Source organism: Phocoena phocoena, chromosome 16 (genome assembly GCF_963924675.1).
Source record: "Phocoena phocoena chromosome 16, mPhoPho1.1, whole genome shotgun sequence".
NCBI classification, from domain to species: Eukaryota; Metazoa; Chordata; class Mammalia; order Artiodactyla; family Phocoenidae; genus Phocoena; species Phocoena phocoena.
This window is the reverse complement of record NC_089234.1, coordinates 62,906,907-62,932,431: the sequence shown is the minus strand read 5'-3', so window position 1 is coordinate 62,932,431 and position 25,525 is coordinate 62,906,907. Positions and strand designations below refer to the sequence as shown.

Genomic DNA, 25,525 nt, shown 5'->3' with positions numbered 1-25,525 from the left:
CCCCAATATCCCCACATAATGTGGACGAGCCCATAGGCTGCAGCTCTGGTGCCTCTGCAGCAGGGTGACTGGACACCACAGCTCTGAATGGGGGAACCAACTGATATAAAGGGGAGGATAGATCCTTTATGGAGGGCAAGTTGGTATTTGGGGGACTCATTGCCTAATAAAGAATATTGAACCCAGAAGCCTCTGGTTGTAGCTGAAAGAAATCTAACTCAGGGCTTCCCTGGTGGCGCAGTGGTTGGGAGTCCGCCTGCCGATGCAGGGGACACGGGTTCATGCCCCGGTCCGGGAAGATTCCCACATGCCGCGGAGCGGCTGGGCCTGTGAGCCATGGCTGCTGAGCCTGCGCGTCCGGAGCCTGTGCTCTGCGACGGGAGAGGCCACAACAGTGAAAGGCCCGCGTACCACAAAAAAAAAAAAAAAAAGAAAAATCGAACTCAAAGTTATATAAGCAAGAAAGGGAATTCTAGGTTCACATAACTGGGAGATGGAGTTGTAAGTTGGCTTCTGTTGACAGGGACTCATCTGTCTCTTATTATTCTTTCAGTCTTTGTGTCGGCTTCTTTTGTAGGCCACCTCTTCCTTATGGTGGCAGAGACAGCCCTGGCAGCCCTAGCTGACACCTCACCTAAGAACTAGAGGTCCCAGAGGTGGTCTTGGAGAGGGTAATGATTGGCTGACGTGGATCACATGCCCATCCTGAACCAATCATGATGGCCAAAGTGGGGGACTCTTTGGAGGGTAGTTATCTAAAGAGATGCTAGACAGCAAACAAAGCTTACTGGAAATCTTGCTGCCCTTTCCAGAAGTTGTTCCTTGGTGTCCTTTGCCTGGCAGAGGATAGGACTGAACAGACCATGCATTTAACCCAGGTAGTTCTTAACAAACTAGCAGCAAACACGTACTGATTTGCAGGACTCAGTACTGGGGGAGGGGAGTAAGCATGTTAAATTGCCCTGGCCTTCAAATTGCTTATCATCCAACTGAGGAAGATAAGACATATATACATAAAAAATTAGGAGCATCCCAGTATTTGCAAGTACATGAGTGACTAAGAAAAGGGAAGGGCCCTGGGCTTGCCACAGGTGCGACTGTGAGCAAGTCATTCACCTGGTTTGGTTGGAGCTTCCTTATCCATAAACCGAGAAGGTAAGTTAATATTTGTCTCGCATTTCCTGAGGTGCAAATGTGATTTACAGAAGAGAGGCCAACTGCCATTTCTTTTAGCAATCACAGACACACCCTGGAATCAAGGTCGCTGCTCAGGGACAGATCAGGAGCTACCCTGGGCTTAACAGTGACCTCTTGTAAAATGCCTTCAGGGAACGGCCCCCCTGAAACCCATCAACTCCCACTAGCAGGTGTGTGGAGTATGCAGCATTTAGCATTGTCCTGACATCTTAAGGCCGCCTTTCTGGTCTCCTTGTCTGACCCTAACTCCTTGGAACCCTACTGACCTGTGTTTGTGTTTTTTTTTTAAAAAAAGGAGCAGTGGAGAGCTGGGGTGGGGCAGGGGTCTTGCAGAGCCGCAGAAGTGTGGGCCAGCCCCATGCACCCTAAGGCCAGGTTCCTTCCCGACCTAGAGGCAGCTGAGACCATTTTCACTTATCATGCTTGAAAACTTCAGGCCTGGGTCCTGCAAAGGTGCTGCTTGAAACCTGATCCCCTTCCGCATGAAGGGCTGAAAGCTCTTACCCGTTGTGTGTTGACACTGACACCAATAAGCAGGAGATGCCCGACCATCACCTGGAACTTGAGCACAGGACCTGCTTTTACTTAGACCTTTCATTCAGCTGAAAATGAGACCTTTGACCGGGCTGGCAACTGAAAAATTTCCCAAGCTATTGTTTTTAAGTTATGATGAAAGCCAGTGTAAAACATGAAATAAATAAATGGTTTTATTTTTTGAAAACCATTAAAACAGTAAATAAATTAATTAAATTAAAATGTTAACAAAATAAAAAGTACCCATATTTTCATCCTAGCACGGTGTTTGCTTTTGTGCCTAGTATTTCCCTGTGCACAGGTGGTTTATAGTTGCTTACGGGAAGGAGTTTTCGTTATCTTCATTAAAGATCAAAGCAAAAGAACAGAGTCAGAAGCTGCGAGGAATCATGGGTGTTGACGAGACCCCCAGAGAGAGATGTAGCTGTTCCTGATGTGCTGAAGTATCACTTTGATGCTGACCTTGGGGATCCTTGTCCCCGAGGTCTGTTCGGGAGGCAGTTTTATCCAACGGTTATGAATTTGGGCTTTGGATTCAAATTCTGGCTCTACCACTTACTGGCCGTGTGCTTTGACAAGTTACCTAATCCCTCCCAGTCTTTACTTGCTCATCTGTAGAATGGGGATCATAGTAGTACCTATTTCATAGGGTGGAGAGGGTTAAAAGTAAAATGACGCATATGAAGTACTTAGCGACTGGAGTACAGAAAGACTCAATGAATGATGGTTAAATAAAGTGCTTTTGGTGTTCTAGTAATTCTTCCTCCTGAGAGGAAGCACCTCATACCAAATTCATTTTTTTAACTGAGTAGTAGTGTAAGCACCACAGGAGTTAGGATTCTGATGGGAGCCCAAAGAAAACCCCAAACTTATTTGAACAACCTGTAACATCAGGGTCAGAATTTCCCACAAAGCTGTGACAACTGCTTCCCAGCATTCTCCCTTGGTCTCTTTCCTTTGGACCATAGAAGCAGTTTTTTGTTTGTTTGTTTTAATTAACTTATTTATTTATTTTTGGCTGCGTTGGGTCTTCGCAGGCTTTCTGTAGCTGCAGCGAGCGGGGGCTACTGTTCGTTGCGGTGCGCGGGCTTCTCATTGCAGTGGCTTCTCTTGTTGCAGAGCACAGGCTGTAGGCGCGCAGGCTTCAGTTGTTGTGGCTCGCGGGCTCTAGAGCGCAAGCTCAGTAGTTGTGGCGCATGGGCTTAGTTGCTCTGCGGCATGTGGGATCTTCCTGGACCAGTGCTTGAACCCGTGTCCCCTGCATTGGCAGGCAGATTCTTAACCACTGCGCCACCAGGGAAGTCACGATAGGAGCAATTTAAAAACAACGTCATCATGGGGAATTCCCTGGCGGACCAGTGGTTAGGACTCCACATTTCCACTGCAGGGGGCACGGGTTTGATTCCTGGTCGGGGAACTAAGGTTCTGCATGCCACATGGTGCGGCCAAAAAAAAAAAACCCCAAAACATTGGCATCATGTGGTATAATACAGTGGAATATAACTCAGTCATTCAAAGGAATGAGGTACTGATACATGCTACAACATAGGTGAGCCTTGAAAACATCATGGTAGATGAAAGAAGCCAACCACAGGGGACCACATATTGTAGTCCATTGATATAAAATGTCCAAAACAGGGAAATCACTAGAGACAGACAATGGTTTAGTGGTTGTTGGTGAATGTGGGGGTTTGGAAAGAAATGGGGAGTGACTGCAAATGGGTATGGAGTTTCTTTTGGGGATGACGGAAAATTTCTACAATTAGATAGTGTTGATGGTTGTGCAACTCTGTAAATATACTAAAACCCACCAAAGTGTACACTTTAAAATGTGATAGGTGAATTATTTCTCAATAAAGCTATTATTAAAAAAAAAAACCAACCAACCAGCGGTATAACTGCTTCCTGTTTTATGAACAACAAGCAAGGCTGCCTTGAATGAATGAATGGACCACCAACCCTTGTGATCAAGCAGCTACCAAGCATTTATTGAGCTGTCCTGGGTGCCAGGGGCAGATGTAAAGAATCCTAAGTGTGGTTCTTCCCTCAAGGAGCTTGAGAGGGTAAGAACAGAAATTTTGTGTGAGAAGACTTCGGTTCATTCATTGATTCCTTTACCACCCTCATTAGTTCAAGTATTTGTTGTGTTCTTACTGTATGCCAGACAACCATTCTAAGTTCCAGAAATAGAGCAGTGTGTCAGAGCTTAAAGCTTGGTAGAATCAAATACAAAGATGGCGTCAGCTTTATAAAAGAAAAGCTGTTTTTTTTTTAAAAAAAGCCAACCACTACTTAAGAAAAAAATTAAAGAGCTCAGGGAACCCAGAATAGCCAAAACAACCTTGAAAAAGAAGAACAAAGTTGGAGGACTTTCACTTCCTAATTTCAAAGCAGTAGTAGTCAAGACAATGTGGCACTGCCATAAGGATAGACATATAGATCAGTGGGTCAAAACTGAGAGTTCACTATGTCAATTACATCTCAATAAAACTGGGGAAAAAAGAATGGGGAGTCCAGACCTACCCATACTTTAGAGTCACTTGATTTTTAACAAGAGTGCCAATGAGGGAAAGAGTAGACTTTTCAACCAATGGTGCTGGAATTTGATAGTGGATATCCACATGCAAAAGAATGAAGTTGGACCTCTACCTCATATCATATACAAAAATTAACTCAAAATGGATCAAATACCTAAATGTATGACCTAAAACTGTAAAACTCTTAGAAGGAAACATAGGTGTGAATCTTTGTGACCTTGGATTTGGCGATGGGCTTTTAGATATAACACCAAAAGTACTAACAACAGAAGAAAAAAGTAGATAAGTTGCACTTCATCAAAATTAAAACCTTTTATGCTTCAAAAGTCACCATCAAGAAAATGAAAAGATAGTGAGACAGTGAGAATGTAACATCAGAAGTAAAATTAATAGATTTTAATTGATTCTGGAGGAGAATGTGTGAGGGTAACTGGGGTAAAGAATATTAGATAGTGGCTTAATGGTTTGGAACCTTGCCCATCATGGCCTCCTCCGTTGGTACTGTATCGTGGTCTTGGCATACGGTCCCGTCATCTTTCTCTGTCCCACTGAGGTCCACCCCAATCACTGCACACATTGGTCTTGAGGAATATAGCCACATCAAACCAGTTTACTCCTATCTGACCAAGAGGGACTTCTGTTAAAAACATCCCCCGGGTGGAAACAACACAGGTGTCCAGCAACAGATGAATGGATACACATACAATGGAGTATCATCCAGCCTCAAAAAGGAGTGAACTACTGATACAGGCTATAACATGGATGAATCTTTGAGACTATGCAAGGTGAAGTAAGCCAGATACAAAAGGACAAATACCGTATGATTCTGCTTACATGAAATATCTAGAATAGGCAAATTCACAGAGATAGAAAGTAGAATAGTGGTTGCCTGGGACTAGGGATAGGGGAGATGGGGAGTTAATGCTCAGTGGTTATAGAGGCTCTGTTTAGGGCGATGAGAAATTTTGGGAATGGTGGTGATGGTTTGTACAACGTTGTGAATGTACTCAGTGAACTGTACACTTAGAAATGGTTGCGGTGGAAAATTTTATGTGATGTATATTTTACCACAATTAAAGAACAAAATCCCCTGGGGAATCAGTGGAGCTCTGGACTAGCTGGAATTGGTGTCTGAGCTGATGGGGAAGGAACCCAAGGCATGGCATGGACCTCAGATGTAGGGTTTTCTCTGACTTGAAATGCTGTTTTGGTCTTTATGGATAACATAGCCATTTGTGGAAAAGGGTAAGAAATTAGAGAAAGATGGGTAGGGCTTGATACTTAAGTCCATACTTCCATTCTCCTATAGTCAGGAGTGAGCAGGACTGTGTGAAGCTGTCTTGTCTAGGGACGCCCGGCTGGGAGAGGTTTCTCTTCCACTCTTCCAGGCGGGGCAGTGGTCCTATGGGGTCTGAATGACTCCTTCTGGCCGAAAGCACAGCGCGGTGGGGCTGGACCCTGTTGAGAAGCGTGCAGAGCATGAGACTTTCCCGGAGCGCTTGAATCTGATGTGATACTGTTTCTCCCTAAACAGAAAAGGGAGATTTCATTGCCCTGGATCTTGGCGGGTCTTCCTTTCGAATTCTGCGGGTGCAAGTGAATCGTGAGCAAAAACAGACTGTTCATATGGAGTCCGAGGTTTACGACACCCCGGAGAGCATCATGCACGGCAGTGGAAGCCAGGTGGGTCCCTGCTCCCTTCCGATCAGCCCCTGTGGCCCAAGCATCAGGCCCCAGGGTACCTCCAGGAGCCAGACCCCAAAGCACTGGGAGTCCATCATAGGCACGAGTGGAGGACTCCTGGGTGGAAGAGCGTGACTGCCTGAAGAGACCCCACCATGTGCGTAAACTGGTGGATGGGAGGGGGGCTGCTGGGACTTTCAGGTAAGGGGTGGGAAGAGGAGGTAAATGCATCAATTCCCTCAGGGTCCAGGGGTTGGTTCCCCAGCAGAGGGATAGCAGAGCCCATGGGTGAAAACCCTTCTTCCAAGCCATTGTCCTCACCCAGTTCACCAAAGGCCCAGGCCTCATAGGTTATGGCTGTCACCTAGTGGGGCAGCAGGAATCTGAGCTCATAGCCCCAGGGCTATTATAAAGGGCTCCTGGCTACCCGATTTAATAGTCTTCTACGAGTCCTTGGCCCAGAAAGCACTGAGGGCAGGGCCTTGCCTGGAAAGTCACCGTCCCTTCCTCTCACACTTGTAACCCCTGCCAACGGAAGCGCTGCCTTCCTTTGCTGGTCGAGGCTGTGGGCGTGCTCAGAAGGGCCTGTCCACCCTCCCTGCTTCCCCATGTGGTCGTGGTGGGTGATGGGCCGAAGGCTCACTGAGGACCCTGTGATCAGGGTGTGGGCAGCCCCCGGTCAGGTTTTCAGTCATTTCCGGGTCCTGTTCTACTCCTCACCTTCTCCTGCAGGTGTTCTGGCCGCTCCCATTTGAAGCTCGCCTCCCAAGTCATGGCTGTTGTCAGGATACGTATTATTCAGAGCTTGCCAAATATTTGCTTTAGGGAGGGTGTGTTCACGGCAAGGTTCATGACTAAGTTCTCCGGAAAACTTATTGGTTCTGGGCTGGACTTTGAGATGAGACCCAGAGCCTTCTCTTGGCTCCACTTTGTTCCTAAATTAACATGGGTAGGACCTGATGCAAGCTCTCTGCCTTTTCCTTCTACTAGAGAAAAGGGCTAATCCCGGCCTTTAACCTACTGCTGGCGGGTTGGGTTCAGAGCTTTTCAGACCATGTCACAGTGAGCACTGAAGGGGACACTGTCCCTAGGACAGATGGGCCACTTTTCAGGCAGCCGCTGAAAAAGTGCATCACTCATCTGATGGACCTGCTGGGAGGTCCCCCTGCCTATCCCTCCATTACTGGGCTTCAGAGACTGGCTCATTCATCCAGTGTGTGCATGAAGGCTGCCAGCAAGTAGGTCTCCTCGTCCTGCCCAGTGGTTGCGCGTTGCTCCTTTTTGCAGGTGGCCAGCAGCCTCTGGTTGACATCCTGCTCTCTCCATTTGCCAAAAGTACTGACCTGTCACTCTGTTCCCCATGGTCTTTGGGTCGAGCCACCTCTGCCTCTTGCTTCACCATTGGGACTCACACCCTGTGCTGCAGACATTCCTGTGTGCTTTGGCCTAACCTTTTCGGAGCAGAGTTTATAAATTAAGGGGATGCCTCCCACCTCAGGTGCGCACTTACTGCGTCACTTCCACAGTGACTTTCTTCTTCTTTTTTTTTTTTTTTTTTTGCCACGTTGGGGCACATGGGATCTTAGTTCCCCAACCAGAGATCGAACCCATGCCCCCTGCAGTGGAAGCGCGGAGTCCTAACCACTTGGCCACCAGGGAGGCCCTGTGACTTTCTTCTTATTGCTGCCCCTGGGACCTTGACTCTCCCAGCCTCTGTCCCCATCTTCCCAGCCCCAGGATCACTTTGTTTCCTGCTGTTTCTTCCTCTGCCCCTTTCAAGCAGTCTGCAGAGAAAACATGGTGATGATGATGATGATGATAGCGATAATGTTATATTGTCATAGCAAAATCTTACATAGAGCTTGTTATGTATGTCACTGATCTAAGCACTTCATTTGGGTTAACTCATTTAATCATCACAACAACCCTATGGGGTAGGTGTTATTATTCCCATTTCACAGACGAGAAAGTTGAGGCTTAGATGTTAAGTAACCAGCCCCTTGGGTCACACAGCACATAAGCGATAGAGCTAGGATTTGAACCCAGGCAGTCTGGCTCCAGATGTTTCAGTTTTAGCAACATGGGACACTCATAGGCTGGGTTTTGTCTTTGTTTTTAATTAATTAATTCATATTTTTATTAAAAATGTTTGATGGTGTGGAAATGTGAGGGCTATGGGTAAGGAGGAAGGTCCAAGTGATTGAGGGAGAGGCTTAGCAGTTGAAAAATAGGGGTGAAACCGTAACCTCTTGTCTAGAAGTTTGGTGTGAGATTAGCAATAAATATTGGTGGTCCATTTTTCTGAGATCTCTTATCGACCTATCGAATATTCTAGTAAACCAAGGGCCCCATTTTGCCCATGAAGCAACTCGTACTTACAGACTGTGAATTGTGCTGAATTCTTGGGGTTGTGATCTCGTCTTCTGTAATGTACAGGAATTTTTGCTAGATTTTTAAACCTTTTATTCAAAATAATTTTAAACTTACAGAAAAGCTTTAAGATAAGCACAAAGAGCTTTTTATACCCTTTATCCAGATTTTGCAATAAACTATTTGCTTTATCCTCCTTTCTCTCTTTCTCTACACAAGCACACAGACACACACACACACACGCAGACACACACACACACAGACACACAAGGTATCTCGAAAGTTTCAGTGCAATTTTAAGCTTTAATAACTTCAGAAGCATAAATGCAACCTTCTTAAAACATCACTTATTTAGTTTTGGGAATTTTGAATACTAAATAAATAATTTAAATTTATTTAAATTAAATAAATATACATGTTGTCAGGAAAGAAAAAAAAGTTTTTAGACACTAAAATTTTGCGTGCCGAGAGGCTGGGTAACTTCCCTTTCTGGCTGGTCACAGACGTGGGTTAGCCTGGGGGAACACCCCTGGGTTGGAGACATTTCCTTCTTAGCAGAGCACTAAGGGGTGGGTGTGTTTGGCTTGAATGGGGGCGGGGGGCTGCTTCCAGTGCCCCAGCCCTGTGAATCCACTTCTGCGGCTGAGCTCTCCCTGCCTCTTCCTGCCCGCAGCCTGCCTTCCTTCCTTCTGCCCAGCGGGCTCTCTTGAGGGCCTGGGAGCCTGGGGCTTCTGAATGCAGATGACGTGGGGCGAGCTGATGGGCTTAGTAATGGGTTTATATCGCTCAGAAATGTAGGTCGCAGGAAGTTTAGCCGGGCTTCTCCGGGGAAGGTGGTCATGTGTCTCCTTAGTCAGTTGCCGCTGTAGCCATGACCTGAGTAATAGTGACTCAGGGACAGAGACTCCCAAGTCAAAACTGACAATTTTTCATTTACCTTGGCAGGAAAGTCAGACTGTTAGAGCTGGGTCAGGGACACCTGGGGAAGGATGGGGATAGGTCTCTCAAGGAGACCCTGCACAGTGGCTGTGAGGGCGGCAGTGATCCCCCAGGCTGCAGAGGCCCCCGTCCCCCAGCCTGGCCCCGCTCTGGCCCGGCCCTTGGCTGGACTCCTCCTATACAATTTATCTGACGTTTTATTTTAGTTTCCTCTACCCCCTCAATCTGTCAGGGAGCCCTGGCAGATTGGCCAGGAGTGAATGAACCATGGCCTCGGTGAAGACGCCTCCTCTTCTCCCTTTGAACTACAGCCCTGGTCCGGGAGAAGGAGTGGGTGCTGCTGTGGTCTAGTTTTGTTTTGTTTTTGAATTCAGGTAGGAATCAGAAAGCTGTGGATTCTGGCAGGTGGTCCTTGTGCCCTTCCCCTGCTCCTCGCTGGGCTGGTCCCTTATTCCTCCATAGCCCTTTATCCAAAACATACCCACACAGACTGGGGACCAGCCCCCGCCCGTGTTTCTCCCCAAATCCCTTTAGATGCGGAGGGAAGAGGAGAGGGGAGGGGACCTGCCCCCTCCTCAGGCATCTGGGGGAGACGTACCCCTGTGGGCTTCACTCTTTACTGTGGGCTCTCTCCCTGACACTTTTGTTAAAATCAAGCCTGAATAAAACTATAAGTTTAATATGGGGGGAAAAAAAGGATACCCTGCAAATAAAGCCTTCAGGCAGATGACCTTGTCTGGGAACGTGGGCTGGGGTTGCTTCCTGTGACCGTGCAGTTTGGATCTGCAAACACTGCCTTCTCTGGGCTTCAAGAAGCTCCATTAGGGCTTCCCTGGTGGCGCAGTGGTTGAGAGTCCGCCTGCCGATGCAGGGGACACGGGTTCGTGTCCCAGTCCGGGAAGATCCCACATGCCGTGGAGCGACTAGGCCCGTGAGCCATGGCCGCTGAGCCTGCGCGTCCGGAGCCTGTGCTCCGCAAGGGGAGAGACCACAACAGTGAGAGGCCCACGTACGGCAAAAAAAAAAAAAAAAAAAAAAAAAAAAGAAGCTCCATTAGCTGTGTCAATCCCATATACAAGCGAGGTCTGATGGTCTGTGTTAGAGGACAGCCATGTGAAAAAAACCAGAGAGGTTACCTGGACTGTGGCATGGTTGCTGAAAGAGCATATATATGCTTTGGTTACATTAATAGAGGTATAGAGAGAAGGGAAAGGGAGGTTCTTAGTTCAACTAAGCTTTCCTCTTGGTCAGAACACATATAAAATATTATATTCAGTTCTGGATACATTTTAGAGAAGAGGGGAGGTGTTGGAGAGATCTAATAGGTTGCCTTAGAGGTGGTGAACGTCCCGTCATTGACAGTATTCACGCAGAGGCTAGGGAAACAGTGTTCTGGGTTCTTTCTAGTGGAGTCTAAGATATGTATACATATCCCGGCCACATGTTGTGGAGCTGGCAAACTTAAATTGCAATCCACTAAATAAATTGTGGTATAGTCACACATAGAATACTGTGCAGCAGTGAGAATCAGCAGTCTACGGAGACACACAACGTGGATGACACACACATAGTGTAGAGGAAAAGAAGGCAGACACCAACGAGTGCACCCTGTTGTTCCATTTATACGTAGTAGACAACCAGGCCAAACTAATCGAGGGTGGTGGAAGTCAGAGTGGCTGCCGATTGCCCTTGGGTTGGGTGGCAGCAACAGTGGCTGCATGAGGTGTGTGTCTGGGTGCTGATAACATTGTGTTTCTCCATCTGGATGCTGGTGACACAGGTGGGTGCAGCTTGTGAGAATCCAGTGAACCCTATACTTAGGCTGTCTGCACCTTTTTGCATGTGTATTGTACTTGAGTAAAAAATAAAAATTTGTTAACCTGAAGATTCTGAAGTCACGCAAGTGGGCTAGAGGCTAGGAATATATATGTATTCTGCGGAGCTTCTGGAATTGACAGAGTGAGGGAGATAGAGATGGAGATAGAGATACAGAGAAGGGGCCAAATGGCCACTCCACCTGGGTGGCTGCTGGTGATCCATGGCCTGTGTGTTATGGAGGATGAGCTGATTTTCTCTTATTTTTACATTTCCTCAGTACCCAGATAATACATCTTAGTGACCACCAAGAGGCCAGTTCTGTGTGAAGCCTTTAAAAGGCTTCCTAAGCCGTGGTGGCCCATGAAGCAGGCTCTTTTCAAGGGACTCTTCTTTGCTAGTCACACACAGCATGGCTTTTCTTTTTATTTTGGCCGTGCTGTGAGGCATGCAGGATCTTAGTTCCCCCACCAGGGATTGAACCTGTGCCCCCTGCAGTGGAAGTCCCCAGCATGGCTTTTCATGCAGGGCCACTGGGTGCCTTGGGTATGGGCAGCTGGGGTAGCCGTGCTCCTCTCTGTGTGGGGCAGAGAATTGTTCACATTTTTCCTGAAACGCTAAGTCCCCTTCCTCCCTCCTGACTGCTCTCTTGTGCTTCCTCCAGCTTTTTGATCATGTCGCTGAGTGCCTGGGAGACTTCATGGAGAAAAAAAAAATCAAGGACAAGAAATTACCTGTCGGATTCACGTTTTCTTTCCCTTGTCGGCAATCCAAAATAGACGAGGTAAGACATTCTGGGATTATAATGCTCCACAGAAGCCCCATAGGGGAAATGCTAATGAACCCTTTCCCTTGACTACTTTTCCCTTTTGCTTACAGGATGGCTTGTGTATCTTGTATTTTTTAGAAATATTTGTAGAAATTAACGTAAGGTCATGATAATCATGTTTATTTTTTAATTGCTTTAATTATATATGTATTTTTGGAGACGAATCTTTTTTTTTTTTTTTTGCGGTACGCGGGCCTCTCACTGTTGTGGCCTCTCCCGTTGCGGAGCACAGGCTCCGGATGCGCAGGCTCAGCCGCCATGGCTCACGGGCCCAGCCGCTCCGCGGCATGTGGGATCTTCCCGGACCGGGGCACGAACCCGTGTCCCCTGCATCGGCAGGCGGACTCTCAACGACTGCGCCACCAGGGAAGCCCGAGGGGACCATTTCTTAAACTCAAGCAAGTGAAGGAAAACAAAGTAGGTTTAGTGACCTTTCACAAGGCCTGTTGTTGGTACGAGTTTCCCTTGCTTTTGAGAACTGAGGCTTGATAGCCACACTCCCTGGGCAGAGACAGGGTGAGACACCCCTCCTCCCACAAGGAGAGGTGGGAGATGGCCTGGGAAGCGACAGTGCTGGCTGTATGCTTGTTCATCAGTGGCTGTGGCCCGAGTGCCATCCCTGTGTGGGCTGGGCTAGGCCCTGGGAAAGAGCTGCACGCAGACGTGGCCTGTCCCCCAGAGGTGCAGTCTTTCAGGGAAGGAGGCATTGCAGAAGTGGAGAGGGAACGTCCTCAGGGGCACAAGAGCCCCGCAGGGCAGGGCAGATGTGCCTGGCAGAGAATGAGTCAAAAGTGTGCCCCCCACCTGCCAGCCTTGATTCCCATCCGGAGAGGGCTTCCTAAACTGGGCATGCTGCCTGCCAGGAAGCCAGTGGGTCACAGGCTCTAATTATCCATCTGGAGACCTTTGCCCACTCCTCAAGGCTGCCCGGGACCTTCAAAGTTGTCTAAATCTAGACCAGCTGCCTTTTTCCACAGATGAGCAAAGTGGGCCTCAGAGGAGTTGGGGAAACGTCCCACAAGGAAATGGGCAGAAGTGGTGGGAATAGGATAAATCTACTGATTTCCAATCCACGTTCTTTCCACAATACCATGTTCTCTGAGGCTTTTGGGGGCCTGAGGGTTGAAGGGAAGAAAACAGAGTATCCAGGGGCTTTTGGAATGCCTGGCTCGGCTGCAGGCTGCTGCTCGCCCTTCCCGGTGCATCCTGCAGGCTGTGTGGCTTTCAGAGCGCGGGGCAGCCCAGTGTGGACAAGCTTCCCATCGCTGTGTCCCCCCGGAGGCTACAGGGCCTGAACTGCAGCCCCTCCCAACCCTGCCGCATTTATAGTGACTTCCTCCATTCGGAGAAAAAGTCAAGTAGGACAATTATTTTTCTTTTCTAGTATCCTTGATTAAAAAAAAAAATACAGGGCTTCCCTGGTGGCGCAGTGGTTGAGAGTCCACCTGCCGATTCAGAGGACACGGGTTCGTGCCCCGGTCCGGGAAGATCCCACATGCCGTGGAGCGGCTGGGCCCGTGAGCCATGGCCGCTGAGCCTGCGCGTCCGGAGCCTGTGCTCCGCAACGGGAGAGGCCACAACAGTGAGAGGCCCGCGTACCGCAAAAAAAAAATACAGATGCAATATGTAAAACTATTGAAATAATATAAAGGTGTAAAGCAAAAAGTAAAAATTCCTACCCTTCTACATTCCCAGGTGAATAACCATTGGGTGTCTGTCCTTAATGTTTATCCATTAATATACACACAGAGATGGATCATATTGTATAAATTGCAGTGTCACCGCTTACAAATGGCAGTGAAGTTCCAAACTTGGGGAAGAGGCATGAATCATACATAGTCAGTGTTATCCTTTTATCTCAGGACGTGGCTCTTAGAAGTTCAGCAGCTAGAAATTATCTTAGCATTTTGTTTCTGTTCCCAATTTGCCTCTGACAAAAGTTCCTTGGGGCTGTGGAAACCAAGGTCTGGTTTGAAAGCGCAGAAAGGTGATCAGGTAATAACGGCATTTCTCTTGTTCTCTTTTTAAATGAAGTCTGGCTGTGCAATTGACATCAGTTAGATTTGTGTGCCATGTGACACCACGGCACTGGCCAGCCACTGGCTGTATTTCAGGATGAGCTGCAGGTTTTTTCCCCATGGCAGCCCCCAGAGAAATCCATTGTGTGGATGGATAAACAGGAGATGGGACAGAGTCTGGCTCTGTTACCCAGTGTGATCTGGAGTGAACCTCTTGTCCCCTCTGGGCCTCCGCTTCTGTCACTGTCCTTGAGCAGACCCCCAAGGGACCTGGGGTTTCCGGGGGCCTCCCAGCCCTCTTCCAACCCCATCTGCTCTCCTTTGCAGGCCATCCTGATCACCTGGACAAAGAGATTTAAAGCGAGTGGAGTGGAGGGAACGGATGTGGTGAAGCTGCTTGAGAAGGCCATCAAAAAGCACGGGGTAACTTCTCACTGGCCACTTGCCTTGACTACCCGGAGGTGGGGGAGTGTGGGGAGAAGGCTGTGTGACCAAGGCTCTTTCAGGGGACAGTAGTGCATGGCCTGAGCCATCACATGGTGGGGGGGAGGGCAGTCCTTGAAGACCCAGGCAGGTGAGTGGTGAGAGTTCTTGGTCTGGAAGGTCGGGGCTGGTTCAAAGCAGAGCTGTCCGAGGTGCTGCCCCAAAGAGCCAAGCCCTTGGGCAGGGGATGGCCTCCTTCCAACAGGAGGGCAGCTGTGCAGGGGGCTGGCATGGTCGAGTGCAGCCTGCCGGTGTTGCATCAAGTGCAGAAAGAACATGGATGCAGTGGGGTGGTTTGCACAGGGCTGTGGCTCTGTGAGTAAAGTCCATTCTGAAAAGAATCTTAAGCCAGATAATGAAGGGCACCTTGCCGTCTCCACAGCGTGACCACTGCGCTCTAATCCAGTGAATTTGAGTGCCAGCAGTAATGAAAGCAGCACCGCCCAAGGGGGCAGTGGCGGCTGTGAAAATAGGAGCCCTCCCACCAGGCTGTCTTGAAGCTTGTGATCTCTGCTCCACGTGTGTGTGGACGGTGACACCCCCTTTTCTACCCCAAGGACTATGACGCCAACGTTGTGGCTGTGGTGAACGACACTGTGGGGACCATGATGACCTGTGGCTACGACGACCAGCAGTGTGAAGTCGGCCTCATCATTGGTAACGCCCACCGTGTCCTCGTCCCTTCCTGAAGCCGGTGTTTCCAGACGGCACCGCCTCCTCTCTCATGACTTCGTGAGGTCACAGCTTCTGATCTGGTCTCTCTCTCCAAGGCACGGGCACCAACGCGTGCTACATGGAGGAACTGAGGCACATCGACCTGGTGGAAGGCGACGAAGGGAGGATGTGCATCAACACCGAGTGGGGGGCCTTCGGGGACGACGGGGCCCTGGAGGACATCCGCACCGAGTTTGACCGGGAGATTGACCGGGGCTCACTCAACCCCGGGAAGCAGCTGTGAGTCCCACCCTTTCTAACTAGTCATATAGAGGACTTAGGGGACACTTAACGGAAGATTTGGGGTGGGAGGTGAGAGGGGCAGGAAGCCAGGTGATCAGCAAAGGAAAAGCCCATCAAGTGTGTGTTGTCTCTCACTTTGGAGAGATACACAGCTGTGAGTTCTGCAGCTTTAAAAGCGTATTTTATTTTATTTTTATTTTTAAATTTTTTTTGGCCACACGGTGCGGGTTGTGGGGTCTTAGTTCCCCAGCCAGGGATCAAAAAGCATATTTTAAATGATTTTCTCTTTGTTTAATTACACTGTTATTGTGTCCTTGTAAAACATTTTGAAAATTAAAAGCACAGAGTCATTAGCACAAAGCTAAGGTTTAAAAGCGTTTCCATATGCTGTCCTCACTAGGGTTGCTGTTCAGGGTGGGAGAGGCCATCCGTTCGCTCAGCACACGTCTTGAACACTTAGGATGTGCCAGCTCTGTGCTAGGCTCCAGGGATACAAAGTAGCACCTTCCCTTCTAGGACTTAAGGTCTAGTTGGGGAGGGAAGTCACACATGCAAATACCTGTCATGCAGAAGAGTGGGTGAGAGCCATGTGAGTCGTGCAGACCTTGGTGAGACCTTCTTCCGTGTCACATATAGGCAGATGGGTCAGAGCTGATAAAGAACATCACATCAGACTTCTGGGGCAAGTGGGTTTTGGCCTTGGGGAACTCTGGCTACAGAAGTATGAGAGATATTATTCAGGCTGGTGTGGGCATTGCTTCCTTTGAGCTACTTGTTTCCTGAAGTGCACACTCATATTTCTCTGTGATGCTAGCGTGCTGCCAGCTCTCTTTGATCGACCTCCCAGCAGCCTTATCCTGGAGTTGGATGCTGTCAGCCCTCTGGGAGATGTTCATTGACCCTCTTGGCTTAACAGCCCTTATCCTATGTCAGAGAGACGCTGTCAGGGAGTTGATTTGTCATTTGGAAACCTATTTTACCTATTACCCAGGCTGGCGACTGGGCTTTCCACCTGAGTTAATGGAATTGCATAAATGACCAGCCCCCCTCCACTGGGAGTTGTGGTAGTGAATAAATGAGGTCTCTCACTGAGAGAATCCTGAGTTCTTAGGCGCAGCGTTGAATATCTGCTTTGCATGCCGAAGCACCAACCAGCTTGGTAATAAAGAGCCCCAGCTCTGATAGCCAAAGGTTTTTTCCCCTCAATCTATTGACCTAACCCCCAATTCTAAAACCTGACCCCAGCTGACATGAAACTATTTACTGTACCTGCTTATACATGTCAGTGGAGATCTATGCTTGATTATACTACTGCCTCAGGCCCCTCTGGGTTTATTCTGTACTCTGTGGCATATGTAACATATTACATCTCTAAAATCCTCAAATGTCCACGTTCCCAAGCACATATGACCCCAGGGGTTTCAGATAAGAAATTACTTACCTGTAGTTACTATCAATCACTTAATCAGAAGTCACCCTTCTTAGCAGAGCAGGTAGGGCAGTTACCTGTGATAACTGACCAGATATGGCCCAGGCCCTTGTCTGTTTCCTTAGCCTCAGTGTAGGGATCCTACATGGCTTGGGTGGAAACCTGGATTCTCTGCCCTCCTTTTTTTTTTTTTTTTTTTTTTTCTTGCGGTACGTGGGCCTCTCACTGCTGTGGCCTCTCCCGTTGCGGAGCACAGGCTCCGTACGCGCAGGCTCAGAGGCCATGGCTCACGGGCCCAGCCGCTCCGCGGCCTGTGGGATCTTCCCGGACCGGGGCATGAACCCGTGTCCCCTGCATCGGCAGGCGGACTCTCAACCACTGCGCCACAGAGAAGCCCCTCTGCCCTCCATTTTGACGTAGTTCTGAATTTCTCTAAAGGGCTGAACCATATCCTCAGGCTGAACTGTGAACTGGGCTCACAGTTGGCTTGCAATAAACATTCTTGGAATGGTGTATGAATAGGGGATGGATGCAAGGATGGGTGGATGGATGGATGGGGGAGTGGAAGATGGATGGTGGATGAGAGGTGTGGCTGAGTGACTGGGAAATGGGTGGCTGGCTAAACAGGTAAATGGATAAAAGAGTAGGAAGGGTGGGGTAAAGTCCATCTCCAATATGCTTCCCTGCTTACTGATTACCATAGGTCAGGTCTTGGTAGGAACAGTTCCAAAGAGATGACAGATGCTTGAGTTGTATCATATATTCCTACAACTAGGCTATTGGCCAGAGAGTGCTTTGCCAAAGTAAATTTACCTGGTCTCTTAGATTTCTGCCTGATTTTGGGGGTCTTCCCTATGTCTTCTGTGCAATGCCAAGTTCTTCAAAGCCCTTTTGTTTTCCAAGGAAAAGGTGTTTGCTTCATTTGACTGATGGGGAAATTAAGGCACTAGGCTATGGGGATAGGGCAAAGCTGGCCCAAGGCTCTTTGTTGAGGTTTAATCTGGGTTAAGTTTGGGGTTGTCTGTCCTGTTGGAAAGTACATGTTTTGCATAGTGAGCTTCCAGAATGTCTAAGAGGCATCTCATCATTTATGAACAAAAATCATCAAGGATGGTCTAGAGGAATGTTTTTCTTTTTTTTTTTTTTTTTCAGGAATAGATTTTTTATTTTAATTTTTTAACATTTTAAAAACTTATAAAAAAAAAACTTATAGTACATGCTTCTCTATGTATTTAGGCTTTCTGCTTCTTATGATAATTTTCTTTATTTATTTTGTAACCCAAGTATATCTTAGGTCCTGGTCTATGTCATTAAGTCTATGTAAGTCTCTAAGTTCAGATTCTGTTTCTATCATACATTTAGTTTTGGCATCTGATGTATTAATTAGCCCCTTTAAGCCTCAGTTCATTTATCTTTAAAATGAATAGATATAATACAATTATGTCATATGGATGTTTGGGGATCAAATCATATAAGGAATGTAAAACATTTAGCAATACCTGGTATCTGGTAAGCATTGACAAACTATTACCAAGTTATTGTTACATAAATAGTTTATCCTGAGCCATCTTGATTAATGGCACCACTGCTCAAATAGGAAGGTAACCCCCAAACAAATAATCTATATCAACATCTGTTTCTCTGCCTTTGACATTAATTTAAAAATTTTTACCAAGGGCATACTGTCCTCAAGGTCCTGCTCTAGGCACTGTGGATATGGAAGTGACAAAATAGACTGAAAGGAACGAAAACCAAAACACACATACAACGCGTTTTCATGGAACTTTCATTCTATTAACCTTTTAGAGAAATGTTTTTCTTTTCTTTCTTTTATTTTTTTTTTTGGCCGTGCCACATGGCGTGCAGGATCTTAGTTCCCCGACCAGGGATTGAACCTATGCCCCCCTGCAGTGGAAGCATGGAGTCCTAACCACTGGACCGCTAGGGAAGTCCCCTAGAGGAATGTTTTTAATTAGAATTACATTTAAAAAAAATAATTTTTTTTCAAAAGGGGAATTCCCTGGTGGTCCCGTGGTTAGGATTCTGTGCTTTCACTGCTGGGGCCCCAGGTTCAATCCCTGGTCGTGGAACTAAGATCCCACAAGCCACGTGGTGCGGCCAAAAAAATAAAAATAAAATAAAATAATAAAGAAGAATTATATAGAGCCCTTTAAAAAGCATACTGTTGCCCAGGCATCCTCCCACCCTACCGACCTTCCCTCCCAATTCTGATTCATTTGGCCTGGGCTGAGGCCTGTCTTCAGGAGCCTAAAAGTGATTCCAGTTTTTAACCGGGGTTGAAAACATAGGTGTGTTAGCTCTTTGTAAAGGCTCTGTGTCCAGGTGGGCTCTAGCCCACTATGCACCCCCTCATCTGTTTTGACTGAAGTTTGCATTTACTGAGTACTGACCGTACATGGCTGACAGGAGGGGTAGTGGCACAGTGGCTCCTGCCTTCATTGGTGATGGCTGCTTCAGGACCACGGGGGAATGGCCCTGAGTATTCAGGAACCCCACCCTAGCCCCCAAGCTAGAAGGTCTCTCTCTAAAAAGGATCAGACATGGCCTTCCTCCCTGTCGTCCTCCGTCCTGGACCTTTGTTGTTTTGGTCCCATACCTGTCTCCTACTGCAGATGTCAGCCCTACCTTCTTTCGTTTTAAATTTCCTGTCTCCTCTTCCTGTCTTCTTGGGCCTCTGGCTCTTCTTCTCTGTTTTGTCTGGAATTCTGAATCCCATTTCCCTGTGATTGCTTCTCACATCTTTCGAAACATGGGAGACACCACCCCACAAAACAGCAGTAGCAGTGATCATAACAGCAGGAAGGTTTGGTCTGGAAAATTCTTTGGCCTGAATGGTGGTGGAGTAACTCCACTTCTTTTCAAGTCATCCCCCAAACACCTGCTTACTTACTGTGGCTCTGCCTGCTGCATGGAATCTCTCAGCAGCTCTAATCCTCATTAGGTGGCCACAGACCTCACCCTCCTTCTCTGTTTCTGCGCTGCCTGTCGGGGCAGACCCTGGCAGCCAAGGGAACTCCTGATCAGCGTGCAAGTCCTTGCTCTCCTGTCTGAATATGGTCCCCCCGCTTCCCAGTCTCCCCCAGGCCTGTGCCCACCATCAGGCAGTGAGGTTGCAACACCGTGGTGCTGCCCACCGGCCTGTGGTTGTAGGCACCTGACTGCTGAGAAGCAGATCACGACTTGCTTGGTTTCACTGGAGGCTCATGAGAAGTGCTGTTTCCTCATTCTGCTGCTCTGACAGGGACTCTGGGGACTGAGAAAGGACAGGCTCCTGGCCTCGGGCTTCCTTTATCTGGAAAGGGGGATGGCAGTATCTATGTGTCTAAGAGACCATCGTGTAGAAAGGGGAGCAGATCATTCTGAGTGTCTCCAGATGGCAGAGCAAAAAGCAGTGGGTAGAGGGGTGTCAGGCAAGGAGGCTGATTTTTGTTCATCTGAAGGGGGAAGAACCTGCCTATTGTCATACTTGCCCAACATGGGGGCAGACTACCTAGAGGAAGCGAGCTGGAGGTGGACAAGCACAGGCTGGGTTAGGGGTGGGGCTAGTGGCTGCTAGCGCGACAGTAATACAGGTAACATTTAATGATACTGTCTATGAGAGAGGCAGAACAGCACAGTGATTAGAGCATAGAATCTGGGTCTGGATTTAACTGGATTAAAAATGTGGATTTGCCACTTATCAGCCCTGTGACGATGGGCCTCTCTAAGCCTCAGTTTTCTTTTTTTTTTTTTGGCGGTACGCGGGCCTCTCGCTGTTGTGGCCTCTCCCGTTGCGGAGCACAGGCTCCGGACGCACAGGCTCAGCGGCCATGGCTCACGGGCCCAGCCGCTCCGCGGCATGTGGGATCTTCCCGGACCGGGGCACGGAACCGTGTCCCCTGCATCGGCACCACCAGGGAAGCCCCCTCAGTTTTCTTTTTTTTTAAATTTTCTGTAAACATGTTATGAATACTTTTTTTTTGAATTGTATTTAATTTATCTTTTTATACAGCAGGTTCTTATTAGTTATCTGTTTTATACATGTTAACGTATAGATGTCAATCCCAGTCTCCCAGTTCATCCTACTATGCCTCAGCTTTCTTACCTGTGGAATGGGGATAATGATAATGTCTGTCTCATAGGGTTGTAATGAGGATGAAACAAGTTAATACATATAAGGTGCTTAGTTAAGTATGAGACACATAGCCAGGGCCACAGCACCCATTAATCAGCCACCGTAGCACTTTACCTATTTCAGTCCCTATCCTCCATACAACAACCTTAAGGGTAGGCCCTGCCACCAGGCCCGTTAAACAGGTAAAGAAACTGAGGCCCAGAGAGGTAAGTAACACAGTAAGCGTCAGGGCTGGGGTTAAGCCCACGCGGTCTGGCTCCTTTCTGCTCTGAGTCTCCAGATCAGGCTGCACACAGGCTGTTCCCACAGGTGTTTGGGGCAGCAACGGGGCAGGGCAGCTAGGACTCAGAAGGGTGCTCTCCTGCCAGGGATCCTCAACACAGCTGTGGCTGGGGAGGTCCTGTCTGGTCCTGTCCAGAGCAGAACAATGAGAACTAGTGTTTCTCTGCACCTTGTTTTGGGGCTAGGGAGGGCCGCGTGCTCAGGTCCCAGCAGCATCCCTGGCTCCTGGGCCTGGCTCTGAATGGCACAGATCGTTTTGCTGTGTCACGGCCAGCTCTGGGTGTTCCAGCTGGGCTCCCTCAGAGGAGAGGCTGGCTGCCCGGATGTGGACCTGCCTCTTATCTGTCCTGCTCAGGGCTTCCTCCTGGCCCTTGGTCAGCCAGGATTCGGGACCTGGATCTGGCTCAGATATGTCATCGAGCCCCAGTCCCTGGCGGCCTCTCCCCTGCAGTGTTGGGCTCAAAATGCTGTTGCAGCCACAGAGCCCACACCTCCCACCACACCTCCCAAGGGAGGCAGGAGAGCGGATCCACTGGGACTGGCCTGTGGCTGAATGTGGCCGGAGCAGTAGGATGGGCTGACTGGTTTTAAGCTACTTGGAGCCCTCTCCTGGAGTGTAGGGGCCCATCACTGGGGAAGGAGTGAGTTCCCCAAAGCACATTCCTGGTCCTTTTGGCTGGAGAAGATCATGGATGCCAGGGAGGTGACCAGCGACAGAGGTCCCATGGGGAAAGGCTGAATTTCAGCCCTGTCATCTTCCCTCGGGGAAGACATTTTCCCTTTCTGAGCTGGGAAATGGAGAGAATACTTCCTGGCCACCTTCCCACAGGAATTGGAGAGCTCCCTGATAGGGTGATGAAAATGAAAGCCCTTTAAAAAGTACAGCATTGGGAATTCCCTGGTGGTCCAGTGGTTAGGACTCTGCACTTACACTGCTGGGGCCCGTGTTCAATCCCTGGCTGGGGAACTGAGATCCTGAAAGCCGTGTGGAATGGCCAAACAAAACAAAACAAAACAAAACAAAACAAACAAACAAACAAAAAATATATATATATATTTATAAATAAAAATAAGATAAAATAAAATAAAAAGTAAGGCATAAAGTTTTGTAAGAGATGATCATATTCTGCTCATTTCTGTCTGGGGGCCTTCTCGTCAACCCCAATCTAAATCCTTATGTTTCCCCGCCTCCAGGCAGCCTTCCCTGCCAGCCCCTGCCCCTTGGTGCTCTCCTCCTGTTTCCTACCCTAGGGGTGGGGGTGGGGTCTGGATGACCCCTGTTCCCCTGCTGTGTGCTCGCTGTTTGATCACACAAGTGCGTGGTCTTGCCTGCCAGTGAGAATGTGAGCTTGTGAGGGGTTGGGCCGTGCCTTCCTCTCCTTTTGTGTCTCTCTCACCCTTTAAGAGCTGCCCCACTGGTGGGTACGTAAGAATGACTGACAAGTGCCTGGATGCTTTTCTCCTGCAGGTTTGAGAAGATGGTCAGTGGCATGTACATGGGCGAGCTGGTCCGATTGATCCTGGTCAAGATGGCCAAGGAGGGCCTTTTATTTGAAGGGCGGATCACCCCGGAGCTGCTCACCAGAGGGAAGTTTAACACCAGTGACGTGTCAGCCATTGAAAAGTAGGTGCCTCCCCTCAAGGCTTTCTGGGGGTGTGGGGCAGAGAAGAACGACAGGTCCCTTGTTACCACTTAAGTCCTGGTTTGCTGGGCTTCTCAAGAGTGTCAGGGCTTTCTGGGCCAGTCTCCCCTCTCTCTTAGCTCACCCATCCTGGGCTGCTCTCCCTGCGGGCACCTGGTGGCATTAAAGAGCCATTTAGTTAGCAGCAAATCCTTTGTGGATGGTTTAGTTATGAAAGTAGCCTCTTCTTCACTCTGCACCACACACACACACACACACACACACACACACACTCTCTCTCTCTCTCTCTCTCTCTCTCTCTCTCTCTCTCTCTCTCTCACACACACACACACACACACACACACACACACACACCCCTACCTGATTAGAATCCTGTTGGTGAACAGGAGCTGACTGAGCCCAGGTTCGGTTAATTCCCCCTTGGGATATCAGGACTTTCTCCAGACAATGTTCCAGGGAAACCTAGTGACCTCAAGATCATTAGGTGTTCCCTGAAAAAAGGCTTCTGTGACCAATAGGATTGGAAAATACTTAGAGAAGTACAGTGTTCATTAGCATATTAAAGAAAACCCAGTTCACCTTGGTTAACTGGTCATTTCCCAAATTTCCCTTGTGCCTGAAACACCCTCTGCCTCCTCCCGCCCCACTCTGTCTCGGCCCCCACATTCTCTCACTTGTTCACCGCCACAGGTGTTCCCTGGCACAAGTTTGAGAAACATTGGTTAACAGATGAGATAGGACAGATAGACATAGAAGGATAGTCCAGCCAGCCCCCTGGCTGCTACCTTTTGGCCTCATCATAAGAAACCCAGACTTCTCTGCCTCGACAGTTATTTGCAGGCCTTGGGTGAACTTGACGCCAGGCAGTTTGGTGTAGTCAGGCGGCCCCACATCTGAAGGGCTCCTGTCCTGTGGCCAGTTCCGTGCGCCACCAGGTTCTATCCCTGGTTCAGGAGACTCCACGTAGCCGTGTAAGGCCACCTGTTTTGTTTGTTTGTTTGTTTTGTTTTTTGCGGTACGCGGGCCTCTCACTGTTGTGGCCTCTTCCGTTGCGGAGCACAGGCTCTGGACGCACAGGCTCAGCGGCCATGGCTCCGCGGCATACAGGATCTTCCATATGGGATCTTCCCGGACCGGGGCACGAACCCGTGTCCCCTGCATCGGCAGGCGGATTCTCAACCACTGCACCACCAGGGAAGCCCATGGCCACCTGTTTAAGGATAGGGCTAGCTTGGTGCCAGAAATGCCTTTTCATTTCCACATGAGGCGGTCATCCCACTGCCCCTGCTGTGGTCCTAGAAATTCAGAGCCAGTGGCATCATAGCTCTGGCTATAATGTAAGTGGAGAGGGGTTTATCTGAACTTACTCTTATTTCCCATCCGAGTCCTGGCATTTGTCCTAGGATCTCTCCTTTAGGAGCAATTGGTACAGAGCTACAGTCAATAGGGAGGCACACTACTGAGTTTCCAGTCATCTCTCTTCTCAAGTCACCTGGTCAACTGTTGGGAGGGGAGGGAGAAAGAGGCTCATGGTTTGTCTTCAGAATCATTGACAAAGTCAGGAAATGCCTGCCTTCCTCTGGGCCTGTTTCTGGTGTTGGCTCTTAGGTTACCAAGAAACAAAACCCACTTGAACTAGCTCAAGAAGGCATCTATATAGTAGTAAAGTCTATCTCAAAAAAAAACCATCTTACCAGTGCAGATGTTGGAAGCATTCTCTTTAAAATCAGGAGCAAGACAGTATCACCTGTTTCTATTCAGCATTGTCCTGGAGCCTTAGCCAAATTTTTTTTAGGAAAGAAAAAGAAATTAAAGGCATAAGAATCAAAAACAGAGGAAGTAAAACTCATTATTTGCAGATCGTATTTGTTTGTATGGAACACCAAAAATATCTAGACAAGTGATTAGAATAACAGGAGAGGTTAGGAAGATATCTGGAGATAAGATACAAAAATTAATTATATTTCTATATGTTGACAGTAATTAAAATATGTATATATTTTAAAATCTTTTATTTTAGAATATTTTTAGACTTACAGAAAAATTACAAAGATAGTACATATCTCTCACCCAGTTTTCCCCACTGTTAACATTTTACCTTAATATGGTATATTTAAAATATGTGTGTGTGTGTGTGTGTGTGTGTGTGTGTGTATAAAGAATATATATATCTTCTTTTCTTTTTTAAAGACCACATCTACAATAGTAATAAAACTGTACACTGGAGTGAATCCAGCAAAAGATATACAAAGAATGTATGTATGCAGCGAATTAAAATTTGACTGGAAGACATCAAGGAAGAATGTGTAAGAATGCAGGGGCAACTCACAGACCCAAAGAGCAGGAGATTTCCCCAAGGCCTCCTGGGCACTGAGCCGTGGGGTGGAAGCATCTATTTCTCCACCTGTTCAGGGCCCATGTGGTCTGGCTTGTTCACTTCTCTCCGTTTGCCTGACATGTCATAACCCAGCCTAGTACAGTTTTTCCTCTCGCTGCCTCCTGACTTCTTATGGAGGAGACCCTTTCTCAGGCTCTTCTCAGGCATTTGACTGCCTTCATCCCATGTCGTACACACATGGTGAACGGTGAGTTCACCTCTCCAGGACCTTCAAACCTCAGTGCTTTGCACTGCCTGCTGTGGTCCTTAACTCACAAGTATTGGCCTCTGACCTCA

At 48.2% G+C, this 25,525-nt stretch overlaps 1 protein-coding gene and 1 non-coding gene across 3 annotated transcripts in view; both read left to right on the top strand.

The window, feature by feature from the left end:
- Positions 1–25,525, top strand: part of HK1 (hexokinase 1) — a 71,178-nt gene that overhangs the window by 24,987 nt on the left and 20,666 nt on the right. The window contains exons 3-8 of one of the 2 annotated variants that reach the window (XM_065894640.1): positions 5,803–5,951; positions 11,740–11,859; positions 14,250–14,345; positions 14,963–15,062; positions 15,176–15,359; positions 22,677–22,832. In XM_065894640.1, the coding sequence (XP_065750712.1) occupies positions 5,803–5,951; positions 11,740–11,859; positions 14,250–14,345; positions 14,963–15,062; positions 15,176–15,359; positions 22,677–22,832 (805 nt within the window). The remainder of the gene's footprint in view (positions 1–5,802; positions 5,952–11,739; positions 11,860–14,249; positions 14,346–14,962; positions 15,063–15,175; positions 15,360–22,676; positions 22,833–25,525) is intronic. The other variant, XM_065894641.1, reaches the window with a different exon arrangement.
- TRNAV-UAC (transfer RNA valine (anticodon UAC)) lies at positions 22,104–22,175 on the top strand. Its single transcript has one exon. It is a non-coding gene; the product is annotated as a tRNA-Val (tRNA).